Source organism: Cebus imitator, unplaced genomic scaffold (genome assembly GCF_001604975.1).
Source record: "Cebus imitator isolate Cc_AM_T3 unplaced genomic scaffold, Cebus_imitator-1.0 Scaffold350, whole genome shotgun sequence".
NCBI classification, from domain to species: Eukaryota; Metazoa; Chordata; class Mammalia; order Primates; family Cebidae; genus Cebus; species Cebus imitator.
Genome location: NW_016107665.1, coordinates 1,578,302 through 1,593,777, shown reverse-complemented (window position 1 = coordinate 1,593,777; position 15,476 = coordinate 1,578,302). Strand labels below are relative to the sequence as shown.

Below are 15,476 nucleotides of genomic sequence, written 5' to 3'. Positions count from 1 at the left end.
AAAAAAAAAAAAAAAAAAAAAAAACCAGAAAACTCCTCTTTTGAAGCATTTTCTTAGTACTGAAACCCTCAGGTGGGGACATGTGATAGTAAACAGCCTGGAGAAAAGACAACCCAGAAGTAAGTCAGAGGATGAGTTCTGCCTCCTCCAGTTTGGGGAGGGTGAAAAGGGGGCTGGCGTGACTGCAAGGTACCCTACTATCGCTCCAGCACAGTCAAAACGGAATTGCTGTTCTCGCTCTAATCCACCACTTCGGCAACCCAACTTATTTTTCCAAAAGACTCTGAACAGCTTGAGGACAGTGGCTGGCACTTAATATTTCAGCATCCCCAGAATGAGGCTCTTAGTAACAGCCAAGTACAGGAATGAAAAAAATTGAACATAGAAAATATAAGTCCAAGCTGGGTGCTGTGGCTTGTACCTATAATTCCAGGTACTTGGGAGGGTAAAGAGAGAGGATTGCTTGAGGCCGGGAGTTCCAGATGAGCCTGCAACATAGCAAGACCCCATCTCTAATTAATTCATTAAGTAAATAAGTAAATAAATGAGCAAGCAGGCTAGCCAGGTATGGTGGTACGTGCCTATGGTCCCAGCTACTTTGGAGGCTGAGGCAGGAACAACACATGTGTCTATGAATTCATGACCAGCCTGGACAATACACTGAGACATTATTTCAAAAAAAAAAAGAAAGAAAGGAAAGAAAATGAAAGTCCGTGACATTATTCACACTGCTACCAGGTTAATGTTTCTAAAATGTGGACTGGTTGTGCCATTCCCCAGCTTAAAGACCACCAATGGCTCCTCACTGTTTACAATAAAGACTGAAGTCTGTAATGCGGAAGAGACCTGTCACCCTACAGCCCAGTCCAACCTCCCGCCTGGTGGTCCCTCCACTCTGCGTGTTCCAGATAGATGAGACCACTCACTATTCCTGAAGAAACCACAACCCTTTAATAAATCTACCTATGCCTTTGCATATGCTGTTCTCTCTTCTTCAGTTCCCAAGTTCAGATTAAAATGTGGGGCAAAGTCACCTATGACAGGCTGTCATCATACTTGGCCACTTAAAGCAGCTGGGTGACATGACAGGCTGAAGAAATGTTCCTCTTACAAACTGGTATGGGAGGTTTTCATATTAAACTGCAGTCTCTTAAGCACTAGGAACGGAAATGACATTCACTGGAGCACAATAGAGCGTTCCTTTGTGCAAACTGGGTGTCAACACTGAGCAGGGACCCAGTAAGCATTACGGTTTTCATTCCTGTAATCATCACACCACATATTATTCTTCCCCAAGGACACTTGTCTGCACATTCTGTCAAGAAAAGAGCACCTTATAAAAAAGCCTTAATTATGTATATTTCTTGGTTTCTTCCCTAAGAACCCTGGGAAGGCCAACAGATTATTTCTGATCTCAGAGCAGGAGCTCAAATGCCACCGACAAGAACTGGAAGTGTTTTTTCCTGGAGGAACACATTACAGCAGGAATGCATGATGGCTTCTTAGTGGTCCTAAGTGAGTCCCCGATATCCTGGACCATACCTTGGGGTTTCCGCCACCTTCTTTGGCTGCATACAACATCTGCAGGGCAGACTCTGCGAGCGTCTTGGTCTGGTCCAGCACTGTCATCTGCTGCTGATGGTCAAGAATCTTGGAGGCCACACCGACTGCAGCTAAGATCAAGGGCTCAAAGTAGCTCGCCAGTTGTGTCACCTTTCAAGAAAGAAAAAAAAGCCACAGATGTATCGTGTAAATACACATGTCTCCTTCAGGGGCTCCATGGTATGGAGCAGGAGGGGAGCAGGGCTGGGCAGACTCACATGAAGAGGCAGACCTGCTGCAATTTACTGCTGAAAGTGCTTCCTAATTAATGTACTCTTGCTTGGTTTTTACTTTCTCTGGGGAGTTCTTCATCTCTCTAAATATGGTGGAAGTGCTAAGAAACCCATTCTGAGATCCAGAGTTAGATATGAGAATTGAATTCAGTTTTACAAACTGTCAAATTCTATAAATTAAAAAATTTTAGAAGGACTAAAGACATCTTGCAAACTGAGGAGGAATGGGGAGTGGAGGAAGGATAAGGTAGCAGGAGAGCAGAAAAGAGAAGAATCAGATGAAAGGAACCTTCAAAAGCTTTGTAGGAAGCCAATCCCAACTGCCTTTTGCCCGAAGCATTTTGACCAAGCCTTGATTTGGAATAAAAGCACAAATGATTTCACATAAGCCTAGATGCTCTGTTTATGATTAGCCCAACTTGGGAGAACAAATAAAGCCTATCCCGATATGAACCACTGCTCCCGCACAGGCCTCTTTCCAGGAGGGCAATACCCTGCATATCCATCCATGCTCACCGAAGCTCGCCTACTGGCTGGGAGCTATTGACCACGTGCCGTAAATATCTAGTGGGCACATCCCCTATGCCAGGCTCTCTGCTAAAAGTTTAGCATCCATTTCCTCACTGCGATGCATGCTCCATCTCACGTAGCCGAGAGGTGGAGACAGCAGCATCCCAACCCACAGCCCTGGCTCTCAACGGCCATGATCCATGATATCTGTCACTTTCACTGTGATTCCAGTCCTGCTGCTGTTGTAACACTGCACTTTTAAGACTTTATCATTTGGTGTTTGGATGCCCCTCTACCTGGCATCAGAATATGAGATCTTAACATTTTGCTACATTCACTTCAGATACTAGGATCTATCCCCTCTCAGAATCTTTTCTCACTCAGATAAAATACAATGGCACTAATCATACTTTTCTGTTCAATGCCTCATTCTGTGCGGTAATGACTAATGGCTAAATTATGCCCTTCAAGAGCACTTAAGTTCAAACCTTTAGCCAGCACCTCCCTTAACCGCTTCTTCCCATCACATGTTGGAAGAATGAGTGTTGTGGGGATGTGGACAGGAAGACCACTCACATGAGCAGTTACTGGGCCAGCAGCAGGAGGTGGGGGATGATCAGGGGGTGGTAGCTGGGGCAAGGTGGGGGAATGTGTCCAAAAAAATCAAACTTAATTAGCGCCAATAATGAGACATGATTATTGGCCAACAATGAACATATCTGTACTTTGTTATCTCCTCTATGGTTATCTTACAAATAGGTTTCAAATCTGGTGAATAGAGCTGTTGCTGGTCCTTAGGGTGCCTTTGGGTGAATTGTAAAAGGGTGCTTTCGGCAGACACGATTGATGCCAGGGCAGAGCATGGGCTGAATTTTGATCCCTACTTTCCACTTCGGCCAAATGCCTTTGTGGAAGGGACGGCTTGGACAACCATAGGCAGCGGCTCCACACGCTTGCATTTGATTTCATCTTCATCCCCAGGAAACGCACTGGTATCACTGTCAAAGGAAATGGGGCACATAGGGGTCATCAGGGGTGAGGGCTTAGGGTGGTTCTTTAAGTCCTAAAGGAGGAGTTAAAATGCTTAATGCATTAGAATCTTACATGTTTTCTAGGTTAATTTTATTATTTTAAAAGTATAGTTCATCAATGCAACTGTCAAATGTCAGCTGTTACTGTGTGCTGAGAATAATTAAACACAACAACTAAACGGGAGCCCGACTTCCCCACGGAGGTAGCAGGGCATCAGCTCTGGCCTCAGAATCACTGGATTTGAATCTTCCCTCTCAATTCCTTACTGAGAAATATTTGGCACATTGTTTCAATTGCTCCACTTCAGTTTCCTCATCTGTAAAATGGGGATTAACAATAGCACTGAGAGTTCATCAGGACTGGTAGGAGAATTAATGTACACAAAAGCCCTCCACAACGCTAACTGCCATATAGGAAGCTCTCAGTAAAGACCCAGTGCTCACATATTACAGGCAAAGCTTTTTGAAGACATGCACTTTTCTGTGTGTTTAGGAAGCTTGGCAAGGACTTTAATATCTTTTGTTCTTGATACATGACAGAACAGGAAACATCCTCGCTTGGGTTAGCACATGCATTAAAATAACACAGAATTTTGAGTGTTTGGTACATGACGTTCATTCCTAGGTTGAGGTACACAGGTGGATTGAATGGTGACCCTGCAAAAGATATGTCCATATCCAAATCCCTGCAACCTTGAAATTTAGGTTTAAGGATCTTGAAACGAGATCATCCTGGATTCCCTGGGTGGGCACCAAATCCAATAACAAGTGTCCAACCACGAGACAGAAGAAACACAGAAGAGCAGATGACAACGTGACTATGGAAGCAGGGATCAGTGCCACAGTCAAGGAACACCAGAAGCCACAGGAAAACATAAGAAGCAAAGAACAAGGCCAGGCACGGTGGCTCACGCCTGTTATCCCAGCACTCTGGGAGGCCAAGGTGGGCAGATCACAAGGTCAGGAGTTTGAGACTAGCCTGACCAACATGGTGAAACCCCATCTCTTGTAAAAATACAAAACAAAAAATTAGCTGGGCGTGGTAGCGCATGCCTGTAATCATAGCTACTCAGGAGGCTGAGGCAGGAAAATTGCTTGAACCCAGGAAGCAGAGGTTGCAGTGAGCCGAGATTGTGCCACTGCACTCCAGCCTGGGTGAAAGAGTGAGACTCTGTCCCCACCTCCCAAAAAAGGAAAAAACAAAGTAGACTCCAAGGAATCCACTCTACAGTCTCCATAAGGAGCACGGCCCTGCTACGATTTTAGACTTTTGGCCTCTAAAGTCTACGAGAGAATAAATTTCTGTTGTTTGAAGCCACACAACTTTATGAACACAGCTGAGATCTGAGAATTTGCATTTCTTATCACTGTCAGGTGCTGTGGAAGCTGCTGATCTGGTGCCCCACTTGAGCACTGTAATGAAGCCTTGGGAAAATGTGGCTGTAACTCCTAGGGCTCTTCTGGATAGAGGGACCATAGTCTGACTCTGTCCAAAACTCTTTTAGAAGGAAAGAGACAGACTAGCCCAAAGGCCAAGAGAAAATTTATAAGTCAAGTGGCATAAATACATTATGTTTCTTTTGATGCTAACCACTAACATAGGGATTAATCTTGTATACTAATGAAGTATCTGCAGAGACATGGGTATTGTCCTCCAAAGACATCCAGAAATATTTTATTACAAAGCTCTGGAATCAAATTAACTGCTGAAAAAATGTCCAGCGCAGCTTCTCTTCTAAACTCAGTTTCTCTGATGGTCACATAGGCAGTGGCCCCAGTGGCCAGACCATTCCTTCTATCCCTGCAAACCTCTTCACACAGGTGGACAAGCCCTTTTCTAATTACCGCATAAAGAAACTCAGCTAAGAAATGAAATGTGCCACACTTATAAAGGCAGAGACACACTGGCCTTTGAGATTTCAAATCTCAAAAATCCCCACTTGGAACCAGTGGGAAGGTGAGTAGGCCCTTAAGCTATTCTGTAATTTGAAAAAGCAAGAATATTGATTTTCTAAGATCGATACCTGCCAAGAAGATTCTGGCTACTGTCCAGTATAGATGTACATCTGTACTGATGGCTGCACTGATAAAATGCTAGGAAGCCCAAGGTGGTTAAAAATCCAATTTCTGGCCTCTCCCTACTGAGGCACAGGCTGCATAACAAGCCCATTGTCCTTGAAGAATTTGCAAAATGAACCCCAACCAGGCAAAACGTCTTTTGGCACTTAACACAACCTGGGGACAAACCCTCAGTTGAATGGCTCCCCTGGAGTGGAAACCTAGGGAGGGTTTGGCCATCCAGGGAGAAGTCTGCTTTGCCTCATTATGCCTAAGAGTAGACACTATGTTACAAACCACAAAAGAATAATGTACTCTTAAACACACCAGAATGGGGCTGGCTGGCTAGCCAGCCAGCCAGGGACAAAAGGTGGCAGACTCCAGGCTGGGAGTGTCTGCTTCAGTGTCTGGCTTCTCTCAGCAAAGGTTGACTGCAATGGACGGCTGTAAATGCCAAGCTGGCTAACGTCTCTGGCCAAACCAGAAAAGCTGCACTGAAGTTTTCTTCTGAACTCTAGGTAAAAACAGATCCTGAACTGATCATTTCTGGAGAGGATGCCAGAGAGAGGTTCAGTGTTATTTTCTGCAGCTTAAACCAGCATGGGACTCAGGCACAATACTTGCATCCCAGGCTTTTGGGAACCCTAACAGTAAAGTCAGTAAAACCCCCTCTCCTGTGATCACATGCACACCCTCACAGGGTTCCCTCGCTGTGCATTACCTTATGTCCCAGCTGAGCTGCTTCTCCCCGAGCCGCTGTGGCGATGGGATCGATAAGGTGCCCAATTTCCTGGACCACCGAAGTCAGCTGCTCCTGAAGGGCCTGATAAGAAGAGAAGTGTCAAGTTCATCCCATAACAGATCCCCACAGAGCTGCACTCATTCAAAAAGCCCCTTCTGAAAAATGAGAAAGGCCATGTAACACAGACGTCAAATGCCTGTGTGTTGCCATCAAGCCACTGTGCCCTGCCCTGACCTTCTCAGTGATGCCTCCTCCCAAGGAAGAGAAGAAGCAGGCCTGAGAGATGCTTTTGGATCTGGCTTCTTGCTCCTGTCAACCCTAACAACTGATGTTACTGTTATCTTTACTTTAGGTTACTTGGCGTAATTAATGGATATGCGAAACAGCCATGGCTTTCCAAGAAGGAATGACAACTTTGTCCAAATGCAGGCAGATAGTTGAGGGGTCTGAGGGAACATCCTAGGTCGCTGTATTCTCAGAACTAATAACCCTTAAGGATAGAGAGTGACGTAAAAATGAGATTAGCTCTTTGAAAGCAGGACTGCTTCCCAAACAGTACACTGTGAAAATGCTAAGATGCCCACTGAGCTCAGCACAGACCTCAATCCACTGTTTGTGGTGTGCATGCAAATATTAAAAACGGTGCCCTCAAGGCATTGCTTCTCAGGTTTGAGAGATCGTTTAATCTCTCCAGCCCCAAAGAATTAAATCATGCTGTAAAGAGACAGACCAAGATACCCAGATGACTCTGAGAATGTGGGGGATGGGGAATTCAAAGGTGGAGATTATTAGCCAGTGGCAGGAAAGATCAGATCCCTTTGTACGACTATTCATAGGAACTTCACTTGATAGATGCAGGATTAATACATCAGAGCACTGGGCATTTTAGGTCTGCACACACCAGCATAGAATTGAGTGAACTTCGCCAAAGTGGCGACGTCCTGCTCATCAGAAACGAGACTCTAGCCTTGGCTACTTTCCCACAGAACAATGATGCCTATGGGCCATGGGGAATGGGGGCACAGTGTCCTCAACAAGAGGAGCAGACTAATATGCAAACTTGAAAATAAAACTCTGGAAAAAGAAGAAGAAAAGAGAAAAGAGAAATAGAGACAGATGGGAGCGGGCAGAGAGAAACTTCCAAGGCGTCCAAGGGTTTTATTTAGCTAATTACTTATTATCTTCACATTCATAATGTGATTATAGTCAAGAATGCAAGAATATTCCAACAGTGCTATTTTATTACAGATGGTTTGTTAAATTAAATATGATGTATGTTTAGGGAGCACACGCAGTTAAAGGAGAAGAGTTCTCTTCCTAGTGAGGGAGTTAAAGCAGAGGATGTACTGGGCTGGGGAGAACATGGTGACAGGATGGGAGGAGCAGGGGGCTTCTGGGGTGCTGGTCACCTTTGCTGCTTTTTTTCTGAGATGGAGTCTTGCTCTGTTGCCCAGGCTTAAGGGCAGTGGTGTGATCTTGGCTCACTCACGGCAACCTCCATCTCCCAGGTTCAAGTGATTCTCCTGCCTCAGCCTCCCAAGTAGCTGGGATTATAGGCGACCACCACCATGCCTGGCTAATTTTTGTATTTTTAGTAAAGACTGGGTTTTACCATGTTGGCCAAGCTGGTCTGGACTCCTGATCTCAAGTGATCTGCCTGCCTCAGCCTCCCAAAGTACTGCAATTACAGGTGTGAGATACGGTGCCCAGCCTCATCTTTGCTTCTTGATCTGGGTGCTGGTTGAAAGGCCTGTTCAGCTGGTGATAGTCTGTCAGGTGGTACATTTACCTGCACTGTCCTGATGCATACACATACGGACTTTACCAACAGGTTCAAAAGAATAATTCTGGCATCCCACACAGTCTGAGAAAATTCATTCCTTCTTTCTGTTTTTGGAAATAGGATGGTGAAGGTGTAGCTAAATAGACAGCTCTATTAATAAAAATGAGCAATATTAACTCTGGGCTGAAAGCTGACTGTTAATGAATTCAGTGGCAGGAAGATAAACATCAATAAACAGACCATCCATTTTTATTAAGCACCTTCTGCATGTCAAGCACTGTGCTTTCAGTGGTGAAAGAAGTAAAAATCAGGAACCTTTGGACAGGTAATAGAAAAAACCCAAAGGGGACCGGGCGCGGTGGCTCACGCCTGTAATCCCAGCACTTTGGGAGGCCGAGGCGGGTGGATCACGAGGTCAAGAGATCAAGACCATCCTGGTCAACATGGTGAAACCCCGTCTCTACTAAAACTACAAAAAGTCAGCTGGGCATGGTGGAGCGTGCCTGTAATCCCAGCTACTCAGGAGGCTGAGGCAGGAGAATTGCCTGAACCCAGGAGGCGGAGGTTGCGGTGAGCCGAGATCGCGCCATTGCACTCCAGCCTGGGTAACAAGAGCGAAACTCCGTCTCCAAAAAAAAAAAAAAGAAAAAAAAGAAAAAACCCAAAGGGAAAAAGCAGGAAAATTCCATTCTCAACTTTGGAAAAACAAGCAAGAGGGGGCAAAGTGGCTTTAAATTAATAATGGGATGCCAAAGTCCTCAAATGCTAGATATTGAATAACTTAGGGCAGAATCCTTGCTCTCTCAACAGACCAAATCATTAGTTTAATGCTGAATTTGCCAACTAACTAGAAAGCATGCTGGTGAAATATGACAACAGAGAATCATTGAAAATTTACATGCCTAGATCCACTCTACTGATGTGTTAAAGCAAACAGGGTATCCATCTTACCCCTAAATTACCTTGATAGATATTTTCCCCCCAAATTTCAGCCACATTTGAACTTTCCACCCCAGTACATGTATTCCTTCCCCCAAGCCACCCTCCTCTACTTGGCATCTGCTCTACCCTCTCCAAAAAGTTCCCAGGTTGGCTCCACAGAGGAAGTCTGTGTAATGGTGAAACTCCAGCAACAGAAACATCTTGGCCCCACAACCTTTAACCCTCCAAGTCTGATGCTGAGATTCTTCAACATATCTAGAGGCTGCTAAGCAGGCTCCAAGATCCCCAGCTTACCTCCACAGAGATGTCATCCCTTGTGGCCAGGCTCTGGCTAACGGCAGCCAGTGAGGCCTGCTCGATGTCCCGGATGCACCTGTTGATGCCATCGATGGAGTAGTCACATTCCCTCTGCCCAGGGGCCTTGTCCCTGGAAGGAACAGTGCAAGCTAGACATAGGCTCCATGGGGCTCAGGTCCCACAGCCTCCTCCAGCACTGGTGGGCCAGGATCCCTGTCCATGTCCTCCCTGACTTGATCCCCTCCTTTTCAGGAAGAATCCCTGACCCTTGGTTGGCAACGCCTCATTGCACAGCCCATGCATTCCTTAACTCTTCGGATAACTCTACTTGTTTCTGGTGGAAAGAATATGGTCCTGCCCTGCCCTCCACCTTAGGCTCATAGCAGGCAACTGCAAAGGGAGCAATTTGGACTTGGATTCTCTATGCACTGGCTTAAGCATACAATTCTTATTTGGAAAAAAAAAAAAGGTCAGCACTATTTCCAGTGCAAATGTACCACACTTTCCACGTTGCATACTAGTCACAAAGTCCTGGACTACAGTAGGAATTAAAACATGTAGTGAATTTTTCTTTGCAAGGCATTAAGAAAGTTAGTTCACTGTGGTTTTGAGCTTCAAAAGCAACTAGGAAGCAAAATATAATTAAGGAAAGAGAAGAATTTCATGCTGTGAGGTATTAATTGGTTAACTTCAGAAATGTTATGTCTATTTGGGGATATCTTTTTAGGCTCCCACTATCACCAAGGAGGTCAGAGATGCTCAGAGTTACTGCAGGCCCTAGAATATTCTTTGTCTTATTAGCAAACTAAAGGCAACCCCAAATCCTGCCAAATAAACAAGGGTACTCAATGCTTAAACTCCTAGATACCGACGATGCGGTACAGTGATTAGACAGCCATCGGGCCTTAAGGTGATCTTGGAGATATTAACCAAATTTTTTCTGCCCTAATTTTTTCATCAGTACAATGGAAATAATGGCAGTGGTACCTTACAAGACTGTTGTGATGTTCAAATAAGGTAATTCAGATAAAACATTTGGAATAGTATTTGATACATGGTAAGTACTTTGGTTAGCAATTACTATTGTGACCAGTGCTTCTGGTCCCAAAGAGATAGAAAAAGATGATGATAATGATCAACAACATCACTATTAAGTAAAACGCCTGATGGGCTTATCCTCCTCCTGCCCTGCTGAGATGCAGGCTGGCAGCAACCTCCACATGAGAAACTGACCTGATAGAAGTGATGAGACTCTTGATGGAGTCGGACACCGTATGGGAATGTCCAGCCAGTACAGACCAGGTGGGAGGGTCTTTGGGGTTGATGGCCAGAGAGCGTGCAGTGCGAATGAGGTACGATGAACTCTCCAGCATGGTCTTGGCTGAGACCAGGATTGGTTCCTGTGCCTGGGAGCCCTGAGACCAAATAGCAGAGAAATCAAAGTCAGGGTCGAAGATACAAGTGAATGAGGTGGGCCCTGAAAGGTCCTGTTCTTTGCCAAATCACCGCCTCTGCCCTTTGAAGGAGATAAAGAGGGCAGGGAACCATGAAGACTGGATTGCTTGGGGTCTGCATGGTGGGGACTTAAGCCCATGTTTACCCTTTAAACAGGATTTTTTGAGTGTGCCACATCCCAAGAATGGCCCCAAATCTAGGCAGTAAGATTGTTCTCTACATATACATTATCTCTCAAGAGATGTGTAGTCACGGAGTTTCACTAACTGTGCGCATGCTGTAACTGACAAGAGTAATAGTAGCCTACATGCTGATAGAGACAGCTTTCGGAGTTTTAACTATTAACTCATTCGGTGCCACACAAAGTTAGCCAAAGATCTTAGTATTATCTTTCTGCACAAACTCCCTACCTCGGAGCTGATCTGGGCGGGAATGCTGACAAACTCAGGGTTAGATGCGAATGCCGTCAGGTTCTCCACAGCTTCAATCAAGGGGGCAGTGGCAATGCGACATTTATTGCGATTGTCTTCAGAGAAATCCCCATCCAGAGCCTGATGGGAGAAAACAGGGAGATTCTGTCCGATTGAGAAGCACTGATTATTCCTGAACTACAATAATCACCTCTTAGTGAAAGAAGGTGGTTCAATGGGAACGCTGAAAATGTTTGGCGACCTCATAAACAGTAAATGAGAACTGACTAAAGAGACCCCTGCCATCAAGCAGAGGGGCCCTGTTAGCAACTGCAGAGAATTAAAGACAAATGTGTAGCTCACAGGACAACTGACTCTGCAGTCAGCTTTCCACTCACAGGAAGCTCTTCAGCGCCCCGTGACCCTCTGTGCCAGGCCGGGCAGCAGAGCTACTTTCCTCCTCACTTTTGAGACTATAATCCTTGTGATCTTCACTTTTACTCAGATTAAGTCTATTCTCTACCAAACAATAAACATGCTTTATTGTATTTTAAAGCAGTACTTTTAACTTTTTCTAAGTTTTTTTTTTTTTCCACAAATAAGACTTTTTATTTGCCACTATTATAAGTCTGAACTTTAAACAGATTCTTGGACTGGCGGTTCATATCACTTTTTCTAAGTTTTACCTGGGTGTTGCCTAATGACTGATGGAGGTAAGGTAGGCATAGCCGTCATCATGTTGAAATGAACACAATCCAATCTAATGGGAAGGAATAGACTGGAACTACCCCCGATCATTCAAACAAATCTCGCAAACAGAATTTTTAACAAAATAGGTCACCCACAAATGGGTACTTCCTGTACAATTCCATTAGTACCAAGTGCAAACACAGGTGGACCTAATCTAGATGGTGAGAAGAGCAGGTAACACTGGAGGCAGTATAAGGAAAGCTTCTGGGTGCCAGTAACACTCTGTCTCTTAATCTGGCTAGAATTACCAAGGTGGTGTTCCGCTTGAGAAAATTCAATGAGGCCAGGCGCAGTGGCTCAAGCCTGTAATCCCAGCACTCTGGGAGGCCGAGGCGGGTGGATCACGAGGTCAAGAGATCGAGACCATCCTGGTCAACATGGTGAAACCCCGTCTCTACTAAAAATACAAAAAATTAGCTGGGCATGGTGGTGCATGCCTGTAATCCCAGCTACTCAGGAGGCTGAGGCAGGAGAATTGCCTGAACCCAGGAGGCGGAGGTTGCGGTGAGCCGAGATCGCGCCATTGCACTCCAGCCTGGGTAACATGAGTGAAACTCCGTCTCAAAAAAAAAAAAAAAGAGAAAATTCAATGAACTCTACACATAGTGTGTGTTTTCTCTATATGCATCTTATGCTTCATCATTAAAAAAAAAAAAACCTAACAGCTGGTAACACAATGGCACAGAGGGCTCAGGCCTTTTGCTGATTTATGGCCTGCATGGACGCGAATCCAGGAATGTGGCCTGTGAACCATGCCAGGCTGCCTCATAAAGGGTGAACATTTCGATGAGGTTCCCAGCCCTGGATGTCACCTCCTCAGAATCAAGGCTGTTGGAAACTATAGCCAGTGACCCAAATACAGAAATCCTCCCTCCCAGAGAAAGGCTACAATCAAGAGGGCAGTTAGGTTTGCAGAAAAATGCCCATCTTTTGTTAAATGACCAATAAAACTTTTAATTTAACCCTTATGATCAACATATGAAATCAATTTACACAATTAGAAAAAAAAAAACAGGGGCACCAGCATTACCAAGCAAAGCAGATCTGAGATATGGGCTTTTCTGTTTTTCAGTAAGGCAAGAGGAGGCAGGCACTGTTGGTTTGAAGGCGATTTTTGAATAGCAACGACACTCCAATCAAGCCTTGGCAACTTGGGACAATAATTACATACCCACAATGTAATATTTTCAGAGAAATTCCCAAAAGCCTGGCTATTTTCGTTTATGCTAATATAGTGCCTGGCTCGCCTTGGCTCATGCCCCTCCCCCACCAGACAGGCCCTGACCCTACCCTCACCTCTCCAGTTCTGCCATTCTTCCAGGCCCGATGGAACCCCTTGCACACCTGCTACTTCTTGCTCATATATAAAGCCTCATTTCTCACTGCCACTTACACACTTGGTAAATGTTGATTTACGTTGCTGGCACTGGCCACATAGAAGTGAACCACCTTGGCACTCTGATTTTGTTGCACTGTTAATATTGCTCTGAAGTTTGGTAGATCCCTGGAGGTCTGGATTTACCAGACTTCAGAGCAATTAGAGAACATCAGTGCCAGGCAGGGTGGGTGCCACTAAGCAGGAGCCTGACACAGGTGGGCCCAAACATAGGCAAAGGTGTGAAACAAGCTGATTGTAAGAGTGGACTCTGGAGTGGAAAAAACTCAAAAGGAACTGTGGAGTGGCTACATGGCTTTCTCCGTAATACCCCTTCCATTGGGATCGCACGACTTTTAGCTCAACAGGAGATGCTGGCCTTCCCTCGATGCTGCTCCCCTTCCTGCTTCTTACCTCTCCACGTTTCCCTTCCCCTTTCTACTCCCACAAACCTCTCAATCTATTGGGAAGAAGGGCAGCCAATCAAACCAGCAACGCTAAGCTGAACTTCTTCAAACTAAGATGATGACTACTCAAGGGCAATCTCAAGAAATGGGTTTCTAATTGTGTAGGTTTCATAGACAGCACTACTAGAATAAAAGGCTGGTTTGTTTGGAGCTTTTGTTTTGAGCATGGGCCCTAGAATCATATTAACATACAGCCCATTGCTATTTGCAGCACAGGGCCTTGAATAACATGGACTAGAATAGCAAGCTACATTAATCATTTTCCATTCTCAAAAAGGACAAGTTATTGCCTTAAAAAAAAAAAAAAAAAAAAAAAAAGGATGGTTTGCACAGGTATTATTTCACTTCTAAAAAACTCTGCTTCCATTGGGCACAGCAGAGCCACTCAAGTAAACTGAATACCCAGAGCTGCCCAATGGTGAAATGTCAAGCAAGCATATCACAGAATGTCTGACATACCAGCCATGATGATGAAAGGGTAAATTTAGCCTTATGTCCAGGACCCACCAGGACAAGAATGCTCCCAAACCTGGAGCCTGCCCCGAGTGTTCCCCCTTAGCAAAATCCCACGGAGACCTGGGAGAAATAATTTCTGGGTATGCATAAAATCAAAGATGTATGGACTTTGGGGCTACAGGGGGCCCTGAAAACATTTTAATACTAAACCCCCAATTCTCCAGACAATAAAACCAGCATCTGGAAACTGACATGATTTGCCATGGTCACCTTGCTTGCACTGGCATGCCTCAAACAAGGACCCAAGCCTCCTGGCTCCCTTCTCTCCTGCTGACCTTAGACAAAGGCAACAGAACAAGGAATAAAACACCCAAGAGCCTTCTTCCTTTTCCTTCTAAAGAAGCCACTTTCCCAATCCAAACATAAGTATGACCAAGAAAGCATACTCACAGCCAAGTCAAACTCGATTCAAGAGAGCTGGATCGGCTGTCTGTGGTACACACTGGAAGTGCTTAACTGCAAAAACCCCGAGCTTTAACTCTGCTGTGAGGGGCAAGGCCAAACTTCAACTTCTCAGAAAAACAAATGCTGCTGTTGCATAATTTTACTTGGCACCTAAATGTGAGTGACTGCACATTTAAAATAACATTCCATTCCACACTTCTGATTCAAGACTAGGTAATGAGCTGAATGAAGAGAGAAAACAAGCAACAGTGTACTTGGTGACTCGGAGACAGACAGCAGCTGTGATTAGAGGTGTGGGTCCTTCTAATGCCCAGCATTTAGAGCCATCCCTGGCAGGCGACAGAAACACAGAAATGGATTCTTGTGGAGCCCTGCTCTGGGATTTTAAAGAGTGCTATCAGTAGTGACTGATGCTGATGCGCCACTGTGAGGTAATCCGCTCCTGCTCCCTCTGGCTTCTCCTGGAGGCTCCCCTCCCTTCTCCATGACCATAAGGGTGTGGCAGCTGGGATTTAGGCTGGGGCACATTCTCACAGTTAATAGAAAAAACAGCACTAAGCAGCATAAAACTTAAGAGTAATACGCAGCTGTCTTAAGCACTTAGGGAATTAAATATTCCTCTGTTTTTCTGTTTGACAGAACACATAACCATTCCTTCAAACAGGAAATCTACTCAGTATACAGTACCATGTGCTACAGTGAAATGATCTTTACTACTATCCTGTTATATAACGAATTAAAAGCAAAGCTCGTGGCTCCCAGCAAATCCTGCCAGGCAGTGGGAACTGAAAAACCAGGCCCATTTCACTGTTGAGGGGCAACATGTTCATATCTGTTCCTCTTGCATTGCTCCTCGTTTCCAGGGTGCTCCAGGAGACAGAGGCCTTTATCTTTTCCATG

At 45.0% G+C, this 15,476-nt stretch overlaps 1 protein-coding gene across 4 annotated transcripts in view; it reads right to left on the bottom strand.

The window, feature by feature from the left end:
• TLN2 (talin 2) overlaps positions 1–15,476 on the bottom strand; it is a 196,189-nt gene that overhangs the window by 73,331 nt on the left and 107,382 nt on the right. For all 4 annotated transcript variants that reach the window (XM_017506174.2, XM_037730528.1, XM_037730529.1 and 1 more), the window contains 5 exons: positions 11,064–11,204; positions 10,432–10,613; positions 9,196–9,328; positions 6,156–6,257; positions 1,543–1,713 (listed from right to left, as the gene is read on the bottom strand). In XM_017506174.2, the coding sequence (XP_017361663.1) occupies positions 1,543–1,713; positions 6,156–6,257; positions 9,196–9,328; positions 10,432–10,613; positions 11,064–11,204 (729 nt within the window). The remainder of the gene's footprint in view (positions 1–1,542; positions 1,714–6,155; positions 6,258–9,195; positions 9,329–10,431; positions 10,614–11,063; positions 11,205–15,476) is intronic.